The sequence below is a fragment of the Agelaius tricolor genome, unplaced genomic scaffold (assembly GCF_023055355.1).
Source record: "Agelaius tricolor isolate 1412-34295 unplaced genomic scaffold, bAgeTri1.0.p SCAF_1, whole genome shotgun sequence".
Classification (NCBI taxonomy): domain Eukaryota; kingdom Metazoa; phylum Chordata; class Aves; order Passeriformes; family Icteridae; genus Agelaius; species Agelaius tricolor.
Window position 1 is genome coordinate 2,595,608 of NW_027269261.1, and position 20,205 is coordinate 2,615,812.

The 20,205-nt window shown below is 49.9% G+C and overlaps 1 protein-coding gene across 8 annotated transcripts in view; it reads left to right on the forward strand.

Moving 5' to 3' along the window:
* Window positions 1-14,340, forward strand: part of BCL11A (BCL11 transcription factor A) — a 75,368-nt gene extending 61,028 nt beyond the window's left edge. For 3 of the 8 annotated variants that reach the window (XM_071444310.1, XM_071444750.1, XM_071444673.1), the window contains one exon: window positions 425-6,136. In XM_071444310.1, the coding sequence (XP_071300411.1) occupies window positions 425-2,430 (2,006 nt within the window). In that variant the 3' untranslated portion in view covers window positions 2,431-6,136. Of the gene's footprint in view, window positions 1-424; window positions 6,137-9,699 lie in introns of those variants that run through there. The other 5 variants (XM_071444401.1, XM_071444916.1, XM_071444489.1 and 2 more) reach the window with 4 other exon arrangements.
* Window positions 14,341-20,205: the final 5,865 nt, after the last annotated feature.

Genomic DNA, 20,205 nt, shown 5'->3' on the forward strand with positions numbered 1-20,205 from the left:
GAACCGATCTGTGTGGAGTGCTTTTCAGAAAGGAATTTCTTTATTTTGTATTTATTTATATATTTATTTACATATTTATTTACGAATACTCTAAGCGCCTACAGCCTCAGTCAACTGAGTTGGAGCTGGATTTGATTGACTTTAACATCTCTTGCTTTTCTTGGCCTGTTTTATTCTATGGTTTCCCAGCATGGTTCAGTTTTGAACCCAGAGCTGGGCGTGGTGGGAGGAGGTGGATGTGCTTGCTGTGGGTGCCCCTCACCTCTTCCCATTCATGTCCCCTGTCTGTCGCTGAGCTGGGATGTTCCTTGCCCAGCTCCCAGCTGAGTGTCCCAGAGGAGGAGAGGAGGTTAGGCGGGGAGGCGAGCGCTCGCCCGCCGCTGGACGGCCGGAGATTGACGCTGCTTGTTGTGTTATTTTGCAGGTAAAGATGAGCCCAGCAGCTACACGTGTACGACTTGTAAACAGCCTTTCAACAGCGCCTGGTTCCTCTTGCAGCACGCACAGAACACACACGGCTTACGGATCTACCTAGAAAGCGAGCACGGCAGCCCCCTGACGCCACGGGTTGGTATCCCAACAGGACTAGGTGCAGAGTGCCCTTCCCAGCCACCTCTCCACGGGATTCACATTGCAGACAATAACCCTTTTAACCTGCTCAGAATACCCGGCTCGGTCTCGAGGGAGGCGTCGGGGCTGGGAGAAGGGCGTTTCCCACCCACGCCGCCCCTCTTTAGCCCTCCCCCGAGGCACCATTTGGATCCGCATCGCATTGAGCGCCTGGGTGCGGAAGAAATGGCTCTGGCCACCCATCACCCTAGTGCCTTTGACAGGGTGCTGCGACTGAACCCCATGGCGATGGAGCCCCCCGCTATGGATTTCTCCCGGAGGCTGCGGGAGCTGGCCGGCAACACCTCCAGCCCACCCTTGTCCCCGAGCCGGCCCAGCCCTATGCAAAGGTTGCTGCAGCCCTTCCAGCCCGGCAGCAAGCCCCCGTTCCTGGCCACGCCGCCCCTCCCTCCTCTGCAGTCTGCTCCTCCTCCCTCCCAGCCCCCCATGAAGTCCAAGTCCTGCGAGTTCTGTGGGAAGACCTTCAAGTTTCAGAGCAACCTGGTGGTCCACCGCCGGAGCCACACGGGGGAGAAGCCCTACAAGTGCAACCTCTGCGACCACGCCTGCACGCAGGCCAGCAAGCTGAAGCGCCACATGAAGACCCACATGCACAAGTCCTCCCCCATGACAGTGAAGTCGGACGACGGGCTCTCCACCGCCAGCTCCCCTGAGCCGGGCACCAGTGACCTGGTGGGCAGCGCCAGCAGCGCCCTCAAGTCCGTGGTGGCCAAGTTCAAGAGCGAGAATGACCCCAACATGATCCCTGAGAACGGGGATGAGGAAGAGGAGGAGGAGGAGGAGGAAGAGGAGGAGGAGGAGGAGGAAGAGGAGGAGGACTTGAACGAGAGCGACAGGCCGGACTATGGCTTCGGGATGAGCCTGGAGGCGGCCCGTCACCACGAGAACAACTCGCGGGCTGGCGAGGAGGGCCGGGCGATGCCGGACGTCATGCAGGGCATGGTCTTGAGCTCCATGCAGCACTTCAGCGAGGCCTTCCACCAGGTCCTGGGGGAGAAACACAAGCGGGGCCACCTCCCCGAGCCCGAGGTGCACAGGGACACTTGCGACGAAGACTCGGTGGCCGGCGAGTCCGACCGCATCGACGAGGGGGCCGTCAACGGCCGGGGCTGCTCCCCGGGGGAGTCTGCCTCGGGAGGCCTGTCCAAAAAGCTGCTGCTGGGTAGCCCCAGCTCCCTGAGCCCCTTCTCCAAACGCATCAAGCTGGAGAAGGAGTTCGACCTGCCGGCCGCCGCCATGCCCAACACCGAGAACGTTTACTCCCAGTGGCTGGCGGGCTACGCCGCCTCCCGGCAGCTGAAGGACCCCTTCCTCAGCTTCGGCGACTCCCGACAATCGCCCTTCGCCTCCTCCTCCGAGCACTCCTCGGAGAACGGCAGCCTGCGCTTCTCCACGCCGCCGGGCGAGCTGGACGGAGGGATCTCAGGCCGCAGCGGCACGGGAAGCGGAGGGAGCACCCCCCATATTAGTGGCCCGGGCCCTGGCAGGCCCAGCTCAAAAGAGGGCAGACGCAGCGACACTTGTGAGTACTGTGGGAAGGTCTTCAAGAACTGTAGTAATCTCACCGTCCACAGACGGAGCCACACGGGCGAGAGGCCGTATAAGTGTGAGCTTTGCAACTACGCCTGCGCCCAGAGTAGCAAGCTCACCCGGCACATGAAAACACACGGGCAGGTGGGAAAGGACGTTTACAAATGCGAGATTTGTAAGATGCCTTTTAGCGTGTACAGTACCCTGGAGAAACACATGAAAAAATGGCACAGTGATCGAGTCTTGAATAACGAGATAAAAACTGAATAGAGGTATATTCGTACCCCCCCACCCCCATCTACACTGCCCCCCCCCCACCCCGCCCTCCCCACCCTGCATCCCTGTAGAGATTTTCTAGTCCCTTGTGATGGAAGTCATGGAAGCTAAGGATATTTGGAAAGTGCTTGTCACCAGCACACCCTGTTTATTTTCTTTTTGTTCTCACCGTTTGAATGCATGATCTGTATCGGGGCAATACTATTGCATTTTACGCAAACTTTGAGCCTTTCTCTTGTGCAATAATTTACATGTTGTGTATGTTGGGGTTTTTTTTTTTTTTTTGGGTTGTTTTTTTATTTTGGTTGGTTTTATTTTTTTAATTTCTTTTTCTTTTTTTAATTTTTGGATTAGACAGCATGTATGGTATGTTATGGCTGTTTTTAAATTGTCCCTGATTAGTTGCTGAGCAAACACGTCGCTGTTTCCAATTCCGTTCGGGAAAAAAAAAAAAAAGGAAAAGAAAAAAAAAAAGAGGAAAAGAGGAAAAAAGAGGAGAGGAGGAGGACGAGGAAAAAAAAACACAAAAAAAAAAAGAAAAGTGAAACAAAACCAAACCCGAGAGCAAACAAAACCGACCATGCTGCATACATCCTGTAATACATATCATGTACAGTTTTGTTTTGTGACGTGCAAAGGAAAGCTCGCTGTGGGTGACCCTCTGCGGACAGGACCGATAGCACCGAAGAAGCGTTGTGTTAGCCTAGATCGCTGTCTTAAACCAATAAACCCACGATTGGAGACAGAGTTCCCCTTGGGAACACTAAAAAAGGCCTTTAATTGGGAATAACCGACCGCCACCAGTCAGGAAGAGGTAGATTTCTCTTAGCTTTTGATTTCAAACACACCCACCAACCCACAAAAATAACAATAATAATAATGATAATAATAATAAGTAATCCGAGTGCCTTGGGTCAGTCACGGCCGATGCCAGTGGCTCCTTTCTGCTCGTCCTGCACGCGCAGCTCGTCGCCAGCTCGGCCGCGCTGGGAGCCGCCTCGTGCCCCTCACGCCGCCGGCCACCTAGGAGCGAAGAGGGAAGAGGAAACTGAGGAAGAGAAAGAAATGACCCGCTCAGTCCTAGTTAATCATCATTCTCCTCTGCCTTTTATTGTTATTATTAATTATTATTATTATTACTATTATTTTTTTTAAAACTGATCGTACCAGTCTAAAACCTGCTTGGCTCATGGAGAGAGCTTAAAACGAGATGTAGAACCTGCCCCCCTCCCGCCCTGCCCCAAACTTTTATTCCCCCTCCCCATCAATGATTAAATAGAATGTGAAACGCGCAGAGGCCCTTCAACACCATTAAACACACAATAAAGGAAATCCGTTTTATGAAGATATTTACTTTTAATAATATCTTTTATTGATTCTGGCACCAAAACAAATAAATCCGGAGCCACTTGGTTGTCAAGCTGACAATCAAATTATAAACTTTAAGACCTCGTGTATACCGTATAAAAAATAAAATAAAGACTGGCAATAATATTTTACTGAGTGTAACAGATAGAGGAGCAAAAAAAATAAATAAATTGTGATTTATTAGCACAATGTGGTACTGTTTGCCATTTAAAACTAGAACAGGTGTATAAGCTAATATCGACACAGTGGTGATTAACTATGAACTCTTATAAGACTTGCCTTTAATGTGATGCTTTGGAAGAAGTAACAGGAAATTAAAAAAAAAAAAGGAAGAAAAAAAGCAAAAGAGTAGCAGTATCTGTTTGTGCTCCCTAAAAGTTGTCCTTCATTTTTTTTTTTCCCATCCTCTGTGTGCTATTTGTGTTGACGTGGAAGAGGATTCCTTGTTTTATTCCTAAGCTAGCGCCCGCCCCGGTTGGTGTTCAAATAGCACTTGACTCTGCCTGTGATGTCTGTATCTTTTCTTTAATCAAAGGTACAGAGGTTGAGTATAAAATAAGACTGCTCAGATAGGACAATTAAGTGCACTGTACAATTTTCCCAGTTTACAGGTCTATACTTTTAAGGGAAAAGTTGCAAGAAAGCCGAAAAGAAAAAAAAAAAAACCTAAAAAAAAGAAAATTCAACACACATTGATGAGCATAAAAAAAAAACAAAACCACAAAACCAAACCCACAGAACCCCACAAACTTTGCCAGCCATTTACTTGACTAATGAGCTTATCTTCTCGGACGCGACATTACAGCGCTGTGAATGGAAACAGACTCTACACTCACATAAAATGAATGATTGCTTTCACTCCTACAGTGCAAGGATTTTTTTTTTTTGTACAAAAAAAAAAAGGATTTAAAAAAAAAACACCACAAAACCTTTTTTTAAATATAAATGTTAAGAAAATTTTTTTAAGGAAGAAAAAGAAAAAAAAACCACAACACTTCATTATGTTTAGGGGGAAACTGTATTTTAGGGTTCATTGTCTTGGTGGTGTACAAGACTTGTTACTCATTTTAAAATGGTAGTGGAAATTCTATGCCTTGGATATACACAGCTCTTCAGGTTGTATAAAAACATGCATTGGGGAAAGGTTTTAAGATTATATAGTACTTAAATATAGGAAAATGCACACTCATGTTGATTCCTATGCTAAAACACATTTATGGTCTCTTTTTTCTGTATTTCTAGAATGGTATTTGAATTAAATGTTCATCTAGTGTAGGCACTATAGTATTTATATTGAAGCTTGTATTTTTAACTGTTGCTTGTTCTCTCAAAAGGTATCGATGTACCTTTTTTGGTAGTGGAAAAAAAAAAAAACCACAGGCTGCCACAGTATATTTTTTTAATTTGGCAGGATAATATAGTGCAAATTATTTGTATGTTTCAAAAAAAAGAAAAAAGACAAAAAGACAAAAAAGGTGTGACATTGTACAGATCCGAGGCCATATAATGGCCCGTTGGGGGAAACCTGTTCCGATGTCACGCTGCTGGCCGTCACAGAGGGGTGTACATATCTTTTTTCGTTCTTTTTTCCTGCTGCCATACTGTATGCAGTACTGCAAGCTAATAACGTTGGTTTGTTATGTAGTGTGCTTTATGTCCCTTTCCTTCTATCACCCGACATTCCAGCATCTTAACTTCATATGCAGTAAAAGAAAGAAAAGAAAAGAAAGAAAAGAAAGAAAGAAAGAAAGAAAGAAAAAAAAAAGCTAAAAAAAAAAAGGAAAAAAAAAAAGAAAAGAAAAAACCGTTTTGCAGTTTTTTTCATTGCCAAAAACTAAATGGTGCTTTATATTTAGATTGGAAAGAATTTCATATGCAAAGCATATTAAAGAGAAAGCCCGCTTGAGTCAATACTTTTTTGTAAATGGCAATGCAGAATATTTTGTTATTGGCCTTTTCTATTCCTGTAATGAAAGCTGTTTGTCGTAACTTGAAATTTTATCTTTTACTATGGGAGTCACTATTTATTATTGCTTATGTGCTCTGTTCAAAACAGAGGCACTTAATTTGATCTTTTATTTTTCTTTGGGGTTTTTTTTGGGGGGGGAATTTTTTTTAAAAATTTTTTTTAATTTTTTTTTTTTTTTTTTTTATTATTTGGATGACCAAAGGTCATTACAACCTGGCTTTTTATTGTATTTGTTTCTGGTCTTTGTTAAGTTCTATTGGAAAAACCACTGTCTGTGTTTTTTTGGCAGTTGTCTGCATTATCCTGTTCATACACCCATTTTGTCCCTTTATTGAAAAAATAAAAAAAAAACCTTAAAGTACACAGTGTCAGCTTCTGGTGTCCTCATTTGACACACGCTGTAGGTGGCTTCCAGCAGCAGGCTGTAGGGGAAGGTCCCGCGCAGGGGCCTTTGGGGGGCCCGCTCCCATGCCCAGCGAGCGCCCACCACCCAGCTTGGCCTTACTTAAATCACCCCCTCTGCCCAAGAAGAGGATTTTTGGGCTAAGGAGTTCACTACCCAGCCAGTGGAAGGTGTTTGCAGTCTGGACCTGTAGCTTTGGGATTTTCCCCCCCCTCTAGATCAGGAGTGAGCTGTGATCCCCTCACCGCGATAGCCTGCGGCACCCCCGGCCTTCACCCGCTCTGCAGCAGGGACTTCCCTCCCCGTGGGGCAGATCTGTGCCAGAAGAGGTGAGCAAACCACAGCTCTGCAGCCCCTGGGGCTCCCCTGTCCCCAGCTGCTTTTGGGGACAGGGTGAAATCACCCCTGGCACCTGTGAGCTGATTTCTTTGGGGGGCCGAGGTCTCTGGGGTCGCACTGAGCCCAGCCCAAAGCTCCCAGCCCCACTCCCAGCTGGAGCTGGGAGCTCCCTTTTCTCCCCGGGCTTTGATTTTTTCTTTTTTTGGTGGGAATTGCAGGTTTCTGTGCATTGTCTCTAAATTCCAGAGTTCAGGTCCCCCCTGTCCCCCCTTAGGGGTCTGTATATGTTGTCAGTTTGACAAATACTGCATGTTGCAGCATCTCTTTACTTTATTAAAGCACATACCGCTGTGATATTGTCTCTTGCTGTTCCTAGTGTAATGGATTTAATACTATTTTTTTCTTTTCCTTTTTTTGATTTCTGTAAAGCCTTCCAGTTGTTCTGTTGTCTTCTTGTGATGGCATCATTTGTTGCCTGTACTTTGCCCGGCGCCTTTTGACGGGGGAGGTTTGGAATTTTAAAAAAGGACAGAAATACCTATCTAAAGAAAAAAAATATTCTTTTTCTAAGAGAGATTGGAAAAGAATGCAGTAAAGCTCCATTTTAATCCTGGAAGAGGAGGGAGGAAGGTTTTGTTGTCTGGGCTAGCGGGATGAGAGTGCGGGAGGGCTGGGAAGGTGCCGGCAGTGCCCCCCGAGCTGCTCTCCCCTTCAGCAGGGTGGTACCCACTGGCTGGAGCTGCCGTGGTGCCAGAGGGATCCCTGGTGATCCTGGTGATCCCTGGTGATCCCTGGCAGAGTCCCACCCCTGCATGGGGAGCTCGAGGTGGCAGGCATGGACATGGGCTGTTCCCTGGAGAGCCAGTGTCCGCAGGGATGTGCTTTGCAGCTGCCTTAATGACACATCTTTTGATCCTGTGCCAGGAAATACCTGTACAGAGTCCGGTCTCTTCCCTCCCTGTCCCTGTTTTTGTGGCTGGTTGTTGTGAGACCATGGTGGAGGTGTTTCCTAGAGGGCTGGGGTTGGCTGTGCCCGGGGTTGAGCATAGCCTGGGTGTGTTATAGAGTGGGTGCTGTACCCCGGGTCTGTCCTACGGTGGTCGTTGTCCCACTGCCCTTCCCTACACTGTGTTTTACTTACGGAATAATCTCATATGGAAGCACATAGGCAGGCACCTGCATGTATCCATATACAGGCATCGCTAGGCAGACCTGTGCTGCTACAGTGGAAAGCAAACAATTGAGTTCTCTATGGAGCCTGTGATTCCCAGGTTTCCCAGAGCTGAATTTCCAAGGTTTCCCAGAGACAAACAAGCCCCTGTGTGGCGCTCAGGGCAGGGGCAGGGGTGTGCAGGAAGGAGTGGTGGGAGAAGCGGCTCCCGCTGTAGGAGGAGTTGTCTGAGCAGCAGCTGGCAAGGGCGCAGCTCGCGAGTAGCAATGGCCTGGCACCCCCAGGTGTGCATGGATGTGGTGTTTTCCTGCCAGGGCAGTAAGTCAGGGGTGTGATGAACCCACTGGAGTTTGTTGGGTTGGAGTGTGGATGTGCCAGGCCCTACCACGAGCTCTTGAGCTGCTTTGGCATCCCATGCACGCTTGACCTGAGCTCCCCAGAAACTTCCCTGTTTCTGTGCAAAAAGATGTAGCTAGGAATGAGTGATATTTGGGCAACAGCATCTATCATTAAAATCTCAAGCCCTGTTTTGAGGGGGAACATGGGTTTACGTTACGAACGTGGCATAGACCCTTTAGTGTCTAATCTCCTCCAAATAAAATGATTATTGTAATGAAGGCGCTGAAACAGCATCCAGAATTTAGGCTACAGATGTTTCATATTACTAAGTTTCCAAGGGCTGAGATAATACAGGAATAAGCAATACTGTGTCTTTGCTTGACATTCAGGAGGCTGTGGCATATCTGATGAGATACAGTTTTGGGGTTTATCTTAGTGTGGAGTTTGTACCCAACAGAAAAATGATACCAGCTGCTCTCTTAGATCCCTCCTTCTCTTTTTTCCTCCAATAAAGGTTGAAACCCACTTCTGGCGGATGCATGGACAAATTGTAGTACTGACTAGGAGAGAGTGATACTGCCCAGAGGGCTCTTTGCCAGAGCTGCTGAAGAGATGCTGCTCCTCGAGCCCAGATGCTCGGCTGCTGGTTTCCAATGAGCCACAGTGATGCAGGAGGGACAGGAGGCGTGGGGGAACCCCAAGGTTTTGTGCCCCTCAGCAGGACTTAAGCTTTGCGGTGGTGGTGTGCTAGTGGCTGGGATGGCTGTGCTGCTCTTGGCTGCCTTGGAAGTCCCAGCCAGCTTTAACATTAGCCTGGAAACTTGGGCTCAGACAGGAGCAGCAACTATTCCTCCCTGGAGGGAAACCAGGCAAGGTGCTCTTGACTTCAGAGCCGACACTCCAGTTAACACCCACTGCCCTAGGAAGGAGCTGGCTGCTAAGTCCTGATGGCAGCTTATGTGTAGTAACCCTTTAACCACTCTTTTAAGTATTAATGAAGTAAATTCCATGGAAACCAGCTCCCCATTGGGCGGCCAAGGTGGATTTTGAGGAGTGTGTTGATGATGTGCCGGCCTTGCCACGGTGTAGCCCTCAGCCCGTCGTGTGGGTAGCGCGGTGCTGGGTGATCGGCCTGGAGCTGGGAATGGCTGCTGGGAATGGTTGCTTTCCAGTGCCCCATGCCATGCTGCTGCAGTCGATGGCTTTGCTGGGTGTGGGCTGGGGCAGTGCAGCTGGAGCTTTGCTGCTGCCGCGTGTGCGTCCATGCCCGTGATATCCACGTGCTGGGAGCTGGGAAAAGCCCTCGGTGATCCACCCACCGTGTGCCATGTTACCAGTCCCGGTGGCTTTAGCAGGGCCTTCTGCACCTGGGGGAAGCCCACGAGGGTTTGGGAAGGACTAGGAGGAGGCTTGCAAGACAGGCTGGTTTGGTCCCTGCCCAGTAAAGCCCAGAGGTTTTTCTTCCTAAATGATCCCTGTGGTGCTGGGGATGCCAGATGAAGGAGCGTGGCCTGAGAGAGGAAGGGCTCCGTCCTGCCGCGTCCCTTTGTGGCAGCTGGGTGTCCTAGATGTTAGAGACAGAAAAGAGACAGACAGAGAAATAGGATGAGGGAATGACTCGCACCGTGGGCCATGTCACACCTGTTCTCTCCTCTGTCCCCATGCTCTCTGTAGGTTCGGCGTACCCCCCCAGCTGGCGCAGCGCCCAGGGAGCCCCGGATGTCTGGCAGTTTTCGGATGGAAGTTCCAGAGCACTTAAATTCTGAGAGGAGGTGAAGCTGGGGCGAGCGGCCGGCGGCGTCTGGAGGTGCCTCTGCCCTGCTGGGCCACATCCATCCGTCCCTGGGAGAGCCTGAGGAGTCACCCGCCGACAGCAGCGCTCCCCGGGCTCCTCCTGCCTGCAAGACTATCGTATTTATATTTTGTAATAGAGTACAACACTTCTTTGGGGCTGGGTTTTTTGGTTTTTTTGGGGGTTCTTTTTGTTCATTGGTTTTTGGTTTTTTGGGTTTTTTTTTCCATTTTCTAAAAACAAACAAACGAAAAATACCCCACCCACCAAGGTCAAGGGCTTAATGGTGGCTCCAACTGGCTCCTTTCCCCATGGAAAAGACTGTCTTGCTCTCGTGGACAAGCCGGTTTGTTGGTTATCCCCACAACGTGCCATTCCTCGGGAGGCACATCTGATGTGATGAATTAAAAATAAAGCAAAACACAGTGTAGGTCTGTGGGTGGGTGGGAAATTGCCATAATAAATGTTGGAGCTTTAGGTTTTGTTTGCTCTGTCTTTAATTTTTAATGCTAACAAGGGCCAGATGGCTGGGCTGGTGTGACTCTGTGTTCCCGTACTGGCTGCAGAAAAGCAAGTGCTGGGTTTTCACTGGGGATGCTGCTGGCTCGAGGGGCTGCCTGGCCCTGGTGGACAGGACAGACCTTTCCCACAGAGCTAGGCCAGGAGCTGGGCTTAGGGCTGGGCACTCTGAGTGCTGCTGAGCCACCTCTGGCCTTTGGTGATGCTGAAGGGGGGGTTCCCTTGGTGAATTCCAGCTGTGGTGTTGCATTCTGCTGATGAGCTGTGAACTGCTGGGGCTGCCGGGCTCTGTGATGTCTGCTCGAGGGGAAGCGAGGCCAGCACAGGTTTGGGAGGGGTTGCAGCCGTGCTGAGAGTCAGACCAGGGGATGCAGAGCCTGCCCTGAGCTGGGGGAGCTGCTGCTGCTGCTGCTGCCAGGTTGTTGTCCCGGTGTTTCCCAGGCTTTGCCCCAGGGACTGGCATGTCCCTTGCTCGGTGCTGAGCACCACCCAAGGATTGTCCTGGTTGGGGGCCCAGGCTCTGTGCTGAACAGAAGATGGGTTATGTGTGAGCTCTGTGCTGGCTCTGATGGGACTGATAGGCTGTAGCTGCTCATGCCCATGCTGGCTGGTGGGAATGGGCCTTATTTGGTGAAAGAAGGTGCTGGGTAGCGAGTGGAGAGGCTGGCTGGCTGGGATGGATCCGAGTCATGGGGAAAGGGCCAGAGGATTGCTTGGCTTTGTGCATTAACTTCAGCCCCACTCCTGTTCTGTTCATCCCTTGCTTACAATGTGAGTGAGACCCTCACTTGGGGTGACTCTCTGCTGGGGAAACAGCTGTAGGGAAAACCATGTTGCCTTTTCCATGGACAGTGTTGCTCTTTTGTAGTTTAAAACCCCAGGCTGTGGTTTTCTCGTGGTGGCCTGGGCACAGCACAAGCACAGACACTTCAGTACCTTAAAATCTGGCTGGGGTGGGCAGCAGGAGCATCTCCAAGGGGTGCCACACTGGAAGCCTGGAGCACTTGGTGCCCTGGGATGGACACCAAGGGAGCTGTTGCTGCTTCTCCTAAGGTGATCTGGTCTTTGAGGACAAACCACCCAAAAGTCTACGCACAGCCTCAGCTCTTTTTTTATCATGAGGGGATGTTTTTAAAATTTCTTCCTAACCCAGCCTGTGCTGCCACCTCTGTGTCTGCTGCTAGGGGGGTTTTGAGCCTTGGAAGGGTGAATCCTGTTGGATTAAGCACCTGGTTGATTGTGAGTGCACAGTGGTGCAGAGTCAGACACCTGCTCCTGCCTGCCCTGGGGTCTCTGCTCCAGGCAGCCCTGTCAGATCAGGGCTGTGGAGTCACTGACTGCCAGGGGGGCTGCTCTGCTCGTTTCTCTGGGCTGCTGGGCAGGACTCAGGTATCACTGAGTCTGCATCCACAGCCTGGCCCAGGGCTGCTGGGAAGCTGCTTTGTGAGGGGTTCCAGTGAGCTGGCTCCTTTCTGGGGCTGTCTGACCCTTGCTCCGTGTGAGCACTGGCCCAGCTCAGTTTGTGGGTGTCTTCTGGGCTAGCTGGTTGTGCTTTTGCTGCTCTGCCTGGTGGAACAAGTGTGATGGGATCTGCTTTCTCTGGCTGTGGCTTGTCTCTCCTTCAGCAGGCAGCATGAGGGCAAGGGTCTCTCCCAGGAAAAGCGAGAAATAACAAAGTGGGGGTGGCTGAGTGTGTTCTGCCAAGCACAGAAGTGATACCTGAAGTGCTGAAGATGTAGCCAAATAGTCTTTACAATGTCTATTTTTTAATACAGTTGTTAAACTCTCCCCCAACTCTTAGGGCTTTGAAACATCTTCAGAATTCATGTTGCCTTAACAGGTGCCATGTCTGTGCTGAGAGCCCCCTGTGAGCCCTGGGGCTCCTCTCCCTGGCTGCCAGCCCTGCTCCTGCTCCTGCTCCTGCTCCTGCTCCAGGCTCTGCTGTGGCTCCTGCAGAGCCCCAGGACAGCCTCAGCACCAGGTCTGGTGGAGATTCCAAAGGGTTTCCACTGCCCTGGGTGACCTGGGGGGCTGTGTGCTTTAATTAAGGGTGCCATCAGGGCCCTCCTTCTGTCTGAGCAGGGCTTGGCCGAGTCCCCTTGCTGTGTCAGGGCTTGGGAACACCAGCAGCTTAATGAGTGTCTGCCAATTAACAAGAGTCCAAGGTTTCCTGTGAGGGGAGGGCTGGGAAGTTGTTAGAGGGGCAATATTCCCAGGGGTTTTGTATTTTGGCAAATTCTCCAGGTGCTGGTCTGCACATCCAAATTGGAAATAAGGTGTGGTTGGCCTTTACTAAGAAAACAAAGCTCTTAAAGTTTTGGGACTCGTAATAAAGAAAAGATAAATGTTCTTCCCAGTCCCAGGGGTTGAGATGAACAAGATTCCTGGGAATCAACTGGCTTAACTTTGAGGTTTTGGGTTTAAAAAGCTGCTTTCAGACTTGGAGATGATCTGACTATGCTGTGTTTGATTTCTAAGCACACTTTTCCTGACACTAAAATGCAGCAAAGGTCAAGCCTTTTGTGAAGTCTAGCTTAAATTTTGCTTTCAAAATAATGTATGTTTTGGATTCGTGATGCATCTGGGCTGTGGACTTTTATGGGATGCAAGACCTCTCCCCAGAAGGGATCTGAGAACAGATTTTGTGAGTGAGTTTCCCAGCAAAACTGCCAAGCTCCTTGTGGTTTTTTTCAACCCCAGCTTTGTGCTGGGTCCCACTAAGTGACTGTGTTCAAGCAGCATGGTGGTGTTGGTTGGTGACAGCACAGCTGTGGGCTCTGGGGGAAGGTGCAGAGAAGCTCCATCCTCCTTGGGCTGCTGGAGGTTATTTTGCCATCTTTAGCCTTTACTTTGGGTTTGCATCTCCTTTCTCATGTGTGTTTGAGCTGCCTGGGTGCTGGTGAGGCCTGGGTGAGCCTTTACCTGTGGATTTTTGGCAATGAGGGGGGGAGGACCTGCTGAGCACCACTGCTGTCCCAGGGCTCCCTGACCTCACTGAAAAGTCTCATTGAGGAGTGAGCTGAACCCCCCAGCCCTCAGAAACGGGAGTGGTGCCTCATTTCCTTCTTCTCTGCTTCTCTTCCCACCCAGCTTTCCCATTCCAGGCTCCATCATTCCATTGTGTGTTGTATCTGCTGCAGGTCAAACATTGCCCCTCCATCCCAGTCCTCTCCCCCCAAAAAATCATCCTGTTAGGATTCATCTTCTGCAGGGGTCCCAACAATCAGTTGTTCCCAAGGCAAGGTGGAGTTGCAGGGGGCAGAGCAAGGACAGAATGAAACCCCTAAACCCCGAACACGGCCCTTCCTCCTTAATCTCCCTGGATAGAGTTACACATCTGGTGGAGGCTTGCTCGTTGTTGCCATGACTTTTATTGCATCTTTAGCAGTGATGAAGTTCAGATGGCAGAGCCAGGGGGCCCCAGTTTCATTTCTCCTCCTGGCCTCCCGTAATGAGCGCGGCGCGATCCCTGGGAACGCCGGCTCCGAGGGCGGGAGCGGGGGGAAATCCTGGCTCTGGGCATGGCAACAGGTGGGTGGAGGTGCCTGTGCTGTGTGAGCGTCACATTCTGCACGGAGGGGGATGATGGGCAGGTGGTTTCTCCTAACAAAACCCAGGTGAGGCGGATCCCGCCTTTCCCGGTGGCCGGGGTGTGTGCGCCGCGCCGCTTCCCGAGGTTGGTCCAGCCCTGGTGGCTCTTCCCTGGCCCTTTCCATGACCCTCTGGGCTTCCAGTGGCGATGTACAGAAGCTCCCAGCTCCCCCCCAATGTCTGCATGTGTCTAAGGGCTATACAGGACTCACTGGCGGGCCCCCCGTGGGCGGGATTTGTGCATGCAAAATGAAGGTTGTGTTTGGCTTCTCATACTCGGGTCTATATTCCATATTGTGTTGACCAAGAAAAACACCTCAGCCCCTGTGCTGAAGAATGTGATGGACTGATGGCTTTCAGAAACGTACTGTAAATCAAGGAGGCTAATAAATACTTGCTATTAATAAAATGGGGCTACTGCCTTTCAAGTTATTTTCACGTTTTGCAGCATCCTGATTTAAATGGCACGAAGAAGGTGGCACCTTTGGACCTCTCCTCCTCCCCCTGCACTCTGTGGCTCAGCTGAACCCCCAAAGGCTTGGGCAGCTTTTCCTCAGTGAGGAGGTTTGGATGGAGCAGCCCAACCCCACGGAGCTGGTGAGGGGTGACCCCAGTGGTGCAGGGTCCCCTTGGCAGAGGGTGGCCTCTGGCAGCCCTTGCTCCATGGCTTGCGTCCATGAAATCCCCCGCTGGTGGGCATCCCCAAAACTCCCTGTGCCCCTAATTCCACTATGGATAAAACTTGTTTTTTGTGTTCTCCTTCCAACAGACCTTTTCCTTGCTCCCTGCCTGGCACACTCCCCTGGGCTTTGGCTTTTCCATTTGGAGGCTTTGGGGAGGAACATCCCTTGGGGATCTGCTCTGCTCCTGGCTGCTCCAGTTGCCTTTTTTTTTTTTTGTTTTTTGTTGCCTAAAATCCCCCTTTAGCTGTTTTCCCTACTTTTTCCCCTCTCTCCCCTGCTGAAGAGACAGCACCTTCTGCAGCTGTAGTGATTAAAGGGGAGGGGAAAAAGGAAAAAAAAAAAAAGAAAAAAAGCTTATTTAAAGCAGAGCCTGGCAATATAAAACAAGGTGTGGAGGTGATGAATGATCCGGGGTACATTAAAGCAGGGGCTGGCACTTTCGTGTTGGAGCGCTCCCGGAGCTGCTCGGGAACGCCGAGCATCCGCCCCGGGGCCCTGATTCGGGCAAGTTTAAAAACGTCCCCTGGGATTTAGGCAAGCCCTGGCTGCTTTTCCTCTCCCGGAGACCCGGGTGCTGCTGCTCAGAGGCGGGGCTGGGAGGACACGGAAGGACAGATCCCCCCTGGCCCCGCTCCGGCTCCTGGGGAGAGGGGAGCAGAGGGTGCATGGGCGCTCCTGCAAGGTGCAGGGGTGGGAGAAGCCTCCCTGCCTTCCAAATGCTTTTGGGAAGTGCATTCCCAGCACTGCTGTGGGAATGTTTGAGGGGAGCAGAGGGTGCATGGGCGCTCCTGCAAGGTGCAGGGGTGGGGAAAGCCTCCCTGGCTTCCAAATGCTTTTGGGAAGGGCATTCCCAGCACTGCAGTCAGGAGAGAGGGAGGAAAAGAGCAGAGCTCATTGCATGCGAGGAGCAAGGGCAGGTGCAGGGAAATTATGCATTTTTCCAGACTGGCTTATTCCCTTCTGTGTATTAAACATTATTTTAATATTCGAGTGACAATGTTTCATAATTAAGCCAAGTGTAAGAGCTGGAGCACACTGGAGAGCTGGGCTGGGTGTGGGGAGGTGAGGAAGGCTCCCAGCCCCTGCCCAGGATTAACCCAGGCTGCAGCATCCTCTCTGGGAAGGGCAGAGCCTGCCTCTGGAACTCCAACACACCCCCTGCCCGGGCAAGGAAAACCTTTAACTCATAAAGGTTGTAATGTTAATACAGAAGAAAAGCCTTTTAAAAAATTACATTAGTTCACAGCCATCTATTGAACTCATGAGGGGAAATCTAGCCCCTGAGAGATAGAAACTAAAGAGCTGAGCCATAAACCAGTACGATAACATCCTTATTATAAGATGCAAATTAAGGGGCCCAATTCACTTTAAAAAAGCATTATGAGTATTTAATTTTTCTAGTGGGAATCTCTGAAGTTGGCCTGTGTGTGGTTTTTTTGTGCTGTGTACTTAAAATAAGAAAGGAGAAAGTCAGTGAGGCCATGAAGGAGAGCTGAGGGTGCTGAGGGTGCTGTGGGTGTGGGAGGAAGGAGCTGGTGCTGACGGGGGGCAGCAGAAGATGTGTTCACACTGGGTTTGGATGGGGAGCTCCTGGTGAAAGCCAGCAGCACTGCAGTGGGGTTTCAGTGCTGTAGAACAGGGCCAGGACCTGCCCTGGGTGTGTTTTAAGGGCTCCATCCCCAGAGCAGCGGGCTGGCTCCCTGTGCAGCTCTGACCCTGCTGCCCCGTGGGTGGAGGGCAAGCACTGGGCTGCTGCCCCATCTGTGCTGTGTTTTGGGTTTTCTCCCCCTGCCCTGGGCCTTGCACCTCCTCCTGTGCTGCCACGAGGCTGCCATCAGTGCTGTTGTCGCAGAAAACATTCAGTGGCAAAGGGAAAAGGGACCTCGAGGCTTTGGGTGCTCTGCTTGTGGCACTTCTTCACAATGGGAGTGATTTGAGGCTTAACCATATCTGCCTAGCTGGGTTTTCCTGGCCATTTCTGGCTTCCTGGAGCTCTTTAAAGTTGGAGTTTTTTTTCCCCTCCCCTCTGATGTTGGAAGATGGTGCAATTGCTGCCCTTGGCCCTGTCCTTGCTGTTTGTCACATGCTGGAGGTTAAAGCCTCGAGCCAGGAGGAGGACTTGACGTGCAAGGTGGGGACAGCTGGGACAAATAAAACAGAGATACACCAAATACCAGGCCTGCTCTCCATCCAGCTTTAGAGTTGGAAGGTCAGGACTTGTTCAGAAAAGCACAAAAAATGTGGTACCCTCACTTCACACCCTCAAAAGAGGGTTGGTTCATCCCCCTGCAAACTGGAGCTATCCAGAGCCCAGAATTGTCCTTCCAAATGTAGAAAATAAAACAAGGAGCCCTGCCCTGGAAGATTGCTTTTCAGAGGGGCATTACACTGCTCTCCTATATAACGTGCAGAGGTCACAGGCTGAGCAAAACTGCGAGACCAGGTAAATACATTCATTTGAAACCCGGGGATTTTAGTTATTTTGTGGCACTGTAGAGCATCTCTCCAATTCTGGGTGTGAAACTGGAGTGGGATGGGGGCTCTGCAGCTTGGCTTTGGGGTCAGGCCCTGTTCCCCCACCTCAGCTGCTGCCTGGGGTTCAGGGCATGGAATAACTGGGTTTTCAGTGTGCTGGGGAAAGCCCTGCTCTGCAGCTGGTCCCCAACAGCTGAGCTTGCACATGGTCTCTGCCGTGCTTTGAAACTTCTCATCCCAAGGCTGCCTCTTATCCCTCCTCCTGACAATCAAATACTTCTTTCCAAACCCCTGATTGCAAGGAATATCGCTGCTTTTTAAAGCAGCACTGGTGCCCCCAGCCAGCAAAGACCATAAAGCAGTGCTGGGTAATGCCTGTGGCAGGCACTGGGCCCTGAGTAAAAGGCTCCTTGCTTTGAGGGATTTTTTTTTTTTTTAAAGAAAGAAAATAAATCCTTTGTACCTTTTCCTTTTGTTTAAGAATCATAAATTCAGCAGCTAACAGGGCTAGTGGTCCATCTGGGCAGCAGCATGGGGCCATAGGTTAGTTAGCCTGGGAATATTTATGGGGCTTTGCTGGCCAGGCACAGAGGGGGCTCAGGTATAAAACACCCATTAAAAACCCCCTAAAAAACAACACCAGACCAACCTTTTCTGACGGAGCAGGGCATACCACGACCCACAGACCATAGAAAGAGCTGTTTCAGGGGTGTTTCTCCCCCACCTCCTCCTGCACAGGAACACCTGGAGCACCGTGTGGCCAAAAAATCACCTGGCCCAGACTTTCACTTGTCGCTTCCAAAGCAAAATTTGTGGGAAGTGGAAGGGTAAATATCCCAACAATAAAATAAATATATCTCAATATATTATATCAATATAATAAATATACATCAATATATTATATCAATATAAAAGATTATATCAATATATTATATATATTTATTATGTATAATAAATATATTATATAAAATAAATATATCTCAATATAATATATCAGTATAATCAATTATATAAATTTATAATATAGATATTTGTTATAGATAATAAATATATTAAATATATATATAATAAATATATAAAATATATAAAATATATAATTATATATCATTTATTATATTATGTAAATATAATAATTATATAAATATATTATAGATTTATTATAGAAAAACATATTTATTATATATATAATATATTATTATATCTAATAAATATATTATATATATATTATAAAAAATAAATATATATCAATATATCAACAATAAATACCCAACAATACAAAGCCCGTGGACAAACCCCGGGTGATAACTTCCCACAACCATTTCCAGCTCGTCTTGCACCCCCTAAACCCCCCCTTTCCGGTCGATCTGGGAGCAGGAGCCCCATAAATCCTGGGCACCCGGTGCTTTATCGGGTGTCCCCGGCTGTCCCCGCGAACCGCGGCGGGGCTGAACATCTGCAGGGGAGGGAAATCCTCCCCATCCCGCCGCTGGCTGTGGTTCCGCAGCCCCGGAGCTGAGAAATGGGGAAGGATGTGCTTCCCTGTGGCTGGCAGTGACTGAGTGCAGGGTGACAGCCGCGTTCCTGCGCCCCCGAGCCCTCCCCGGCTGCAGATAAGGGCGGGATGCTGAGAGCAGAGCTGGCCATGGGCTGGGAAGGGATTGGGAAACCTCCATCGGAGTTTAAGGGCAGCTCTGTGCCCGTGTGTGGCTCCAGCAGCCCTTGGGAAGAGTGTTCCACATCACACAGCACCTTGGTTCATTAAAAAAATAAATAAAAACGACCAAAACCCCCAGTGTCCCTTTGTGCTTGTGTCTTGTCCCTTTAGGAAAGCCTCTGGCTTTTGGGAGCAGATGATGCGTTTGTGTCTCACTGAGGCTGGCACCAGCAGAAAGGCCCAGGGCCCCGTGGAAAGCTGGCCTCTCCCAGGAGCTGGGCCTCTCTGTCCCTGGGAATGCATGCTCTGCAGAGGCTGCAGGAGGGTCTGTCCTGCATGGAGTGACGCCCATTGTGCCTGCGGGAAGGCTCCTGGTGAGGCTGCACTGCAGCTCCCCGGGACATTCCGTGGGGCTGGATGCAGCTGGAATGCTGTGTTTGATGGGGTGGCTGGGGACGGGGAGCTGGGACACAGGGAATTGTTGATTGTACCTGGGTGCAGGTGCTGCCTCCAGTTCCTGTGCTGCCTGCAGTGAGTCTGGGGGCTCCTGGGTACACCCAGCCACAGCCAGAACCTCCCCAGGTGTGGTTTTTGTCTGGTTTGTAGCTTTGGGCTATTTTTAAGGCTGTGGCAGAGGTCCTGCTTGGTGCCAGAAGTCTTTCCAGAGGTGATTCTCTTCACACCTCCCTGACACCTTTCCTCCTCCACACTGCAGCCTCAGGTGCATTTCTAACTCCTCTCAAACATTTTGGGGGTCTTTTTTTTTTTTTTCCCCAAGCTAGCGTCTTTATTTTTTACACCTCTTCCCTTTCCTCTGACATGTCCGAATCATCTCATCCCTTCCTCAGTAGTGACATAAAAATGCAGCTGAGAAAACACTGAAGCTGCCTCAACAACTGCTGTGCTCAGAAGTAAAGTGAACCAGAAAGTTTAAGTTACTACACTGAGAGCTTCCTCCTTAAACCATCTTGGGGCAGGGGGAAGAAGTGAGAGTCCGTGGTAATCAGATTCTCTCCCTCATCCTAATTGCATTAACAACAAGCCAGCTCCAAAGATCTGTTTCTTTTTAAGTTTTCCTGAATTTATCCTTTGTCTGAGAGCCTTGGAAGAGAGAGCTGCAGTAAATATGATTAACCTGTAGTCAGTGCTGGGGATTTTGGCTGTGCCTCGTGGATGCTCAGCCTGCCATGGAGAGCCACCAGGCTCTGGGAAAGCAGCTCCTGCCAAATCAGGGAGTGGAGCAGCCAGAGTGGTGAGCTGCTCCCTCCTGGCCAAGGAGGCTTTGTCTTAAGGGATAATTGGTAGGAAAAAGTTACCTTTTCCTCCCCATCTCTTTCCAGGCCTGCTAAAAGACCCTGGAGTTCTAGTTTGGCAATGCCTTGTCAATACCTTCTACAATTCCAGAGTGCCAAATTTAAACTCAGAGTGCCAAATTTAAACTCGGACTAAATCATATATATAAATAT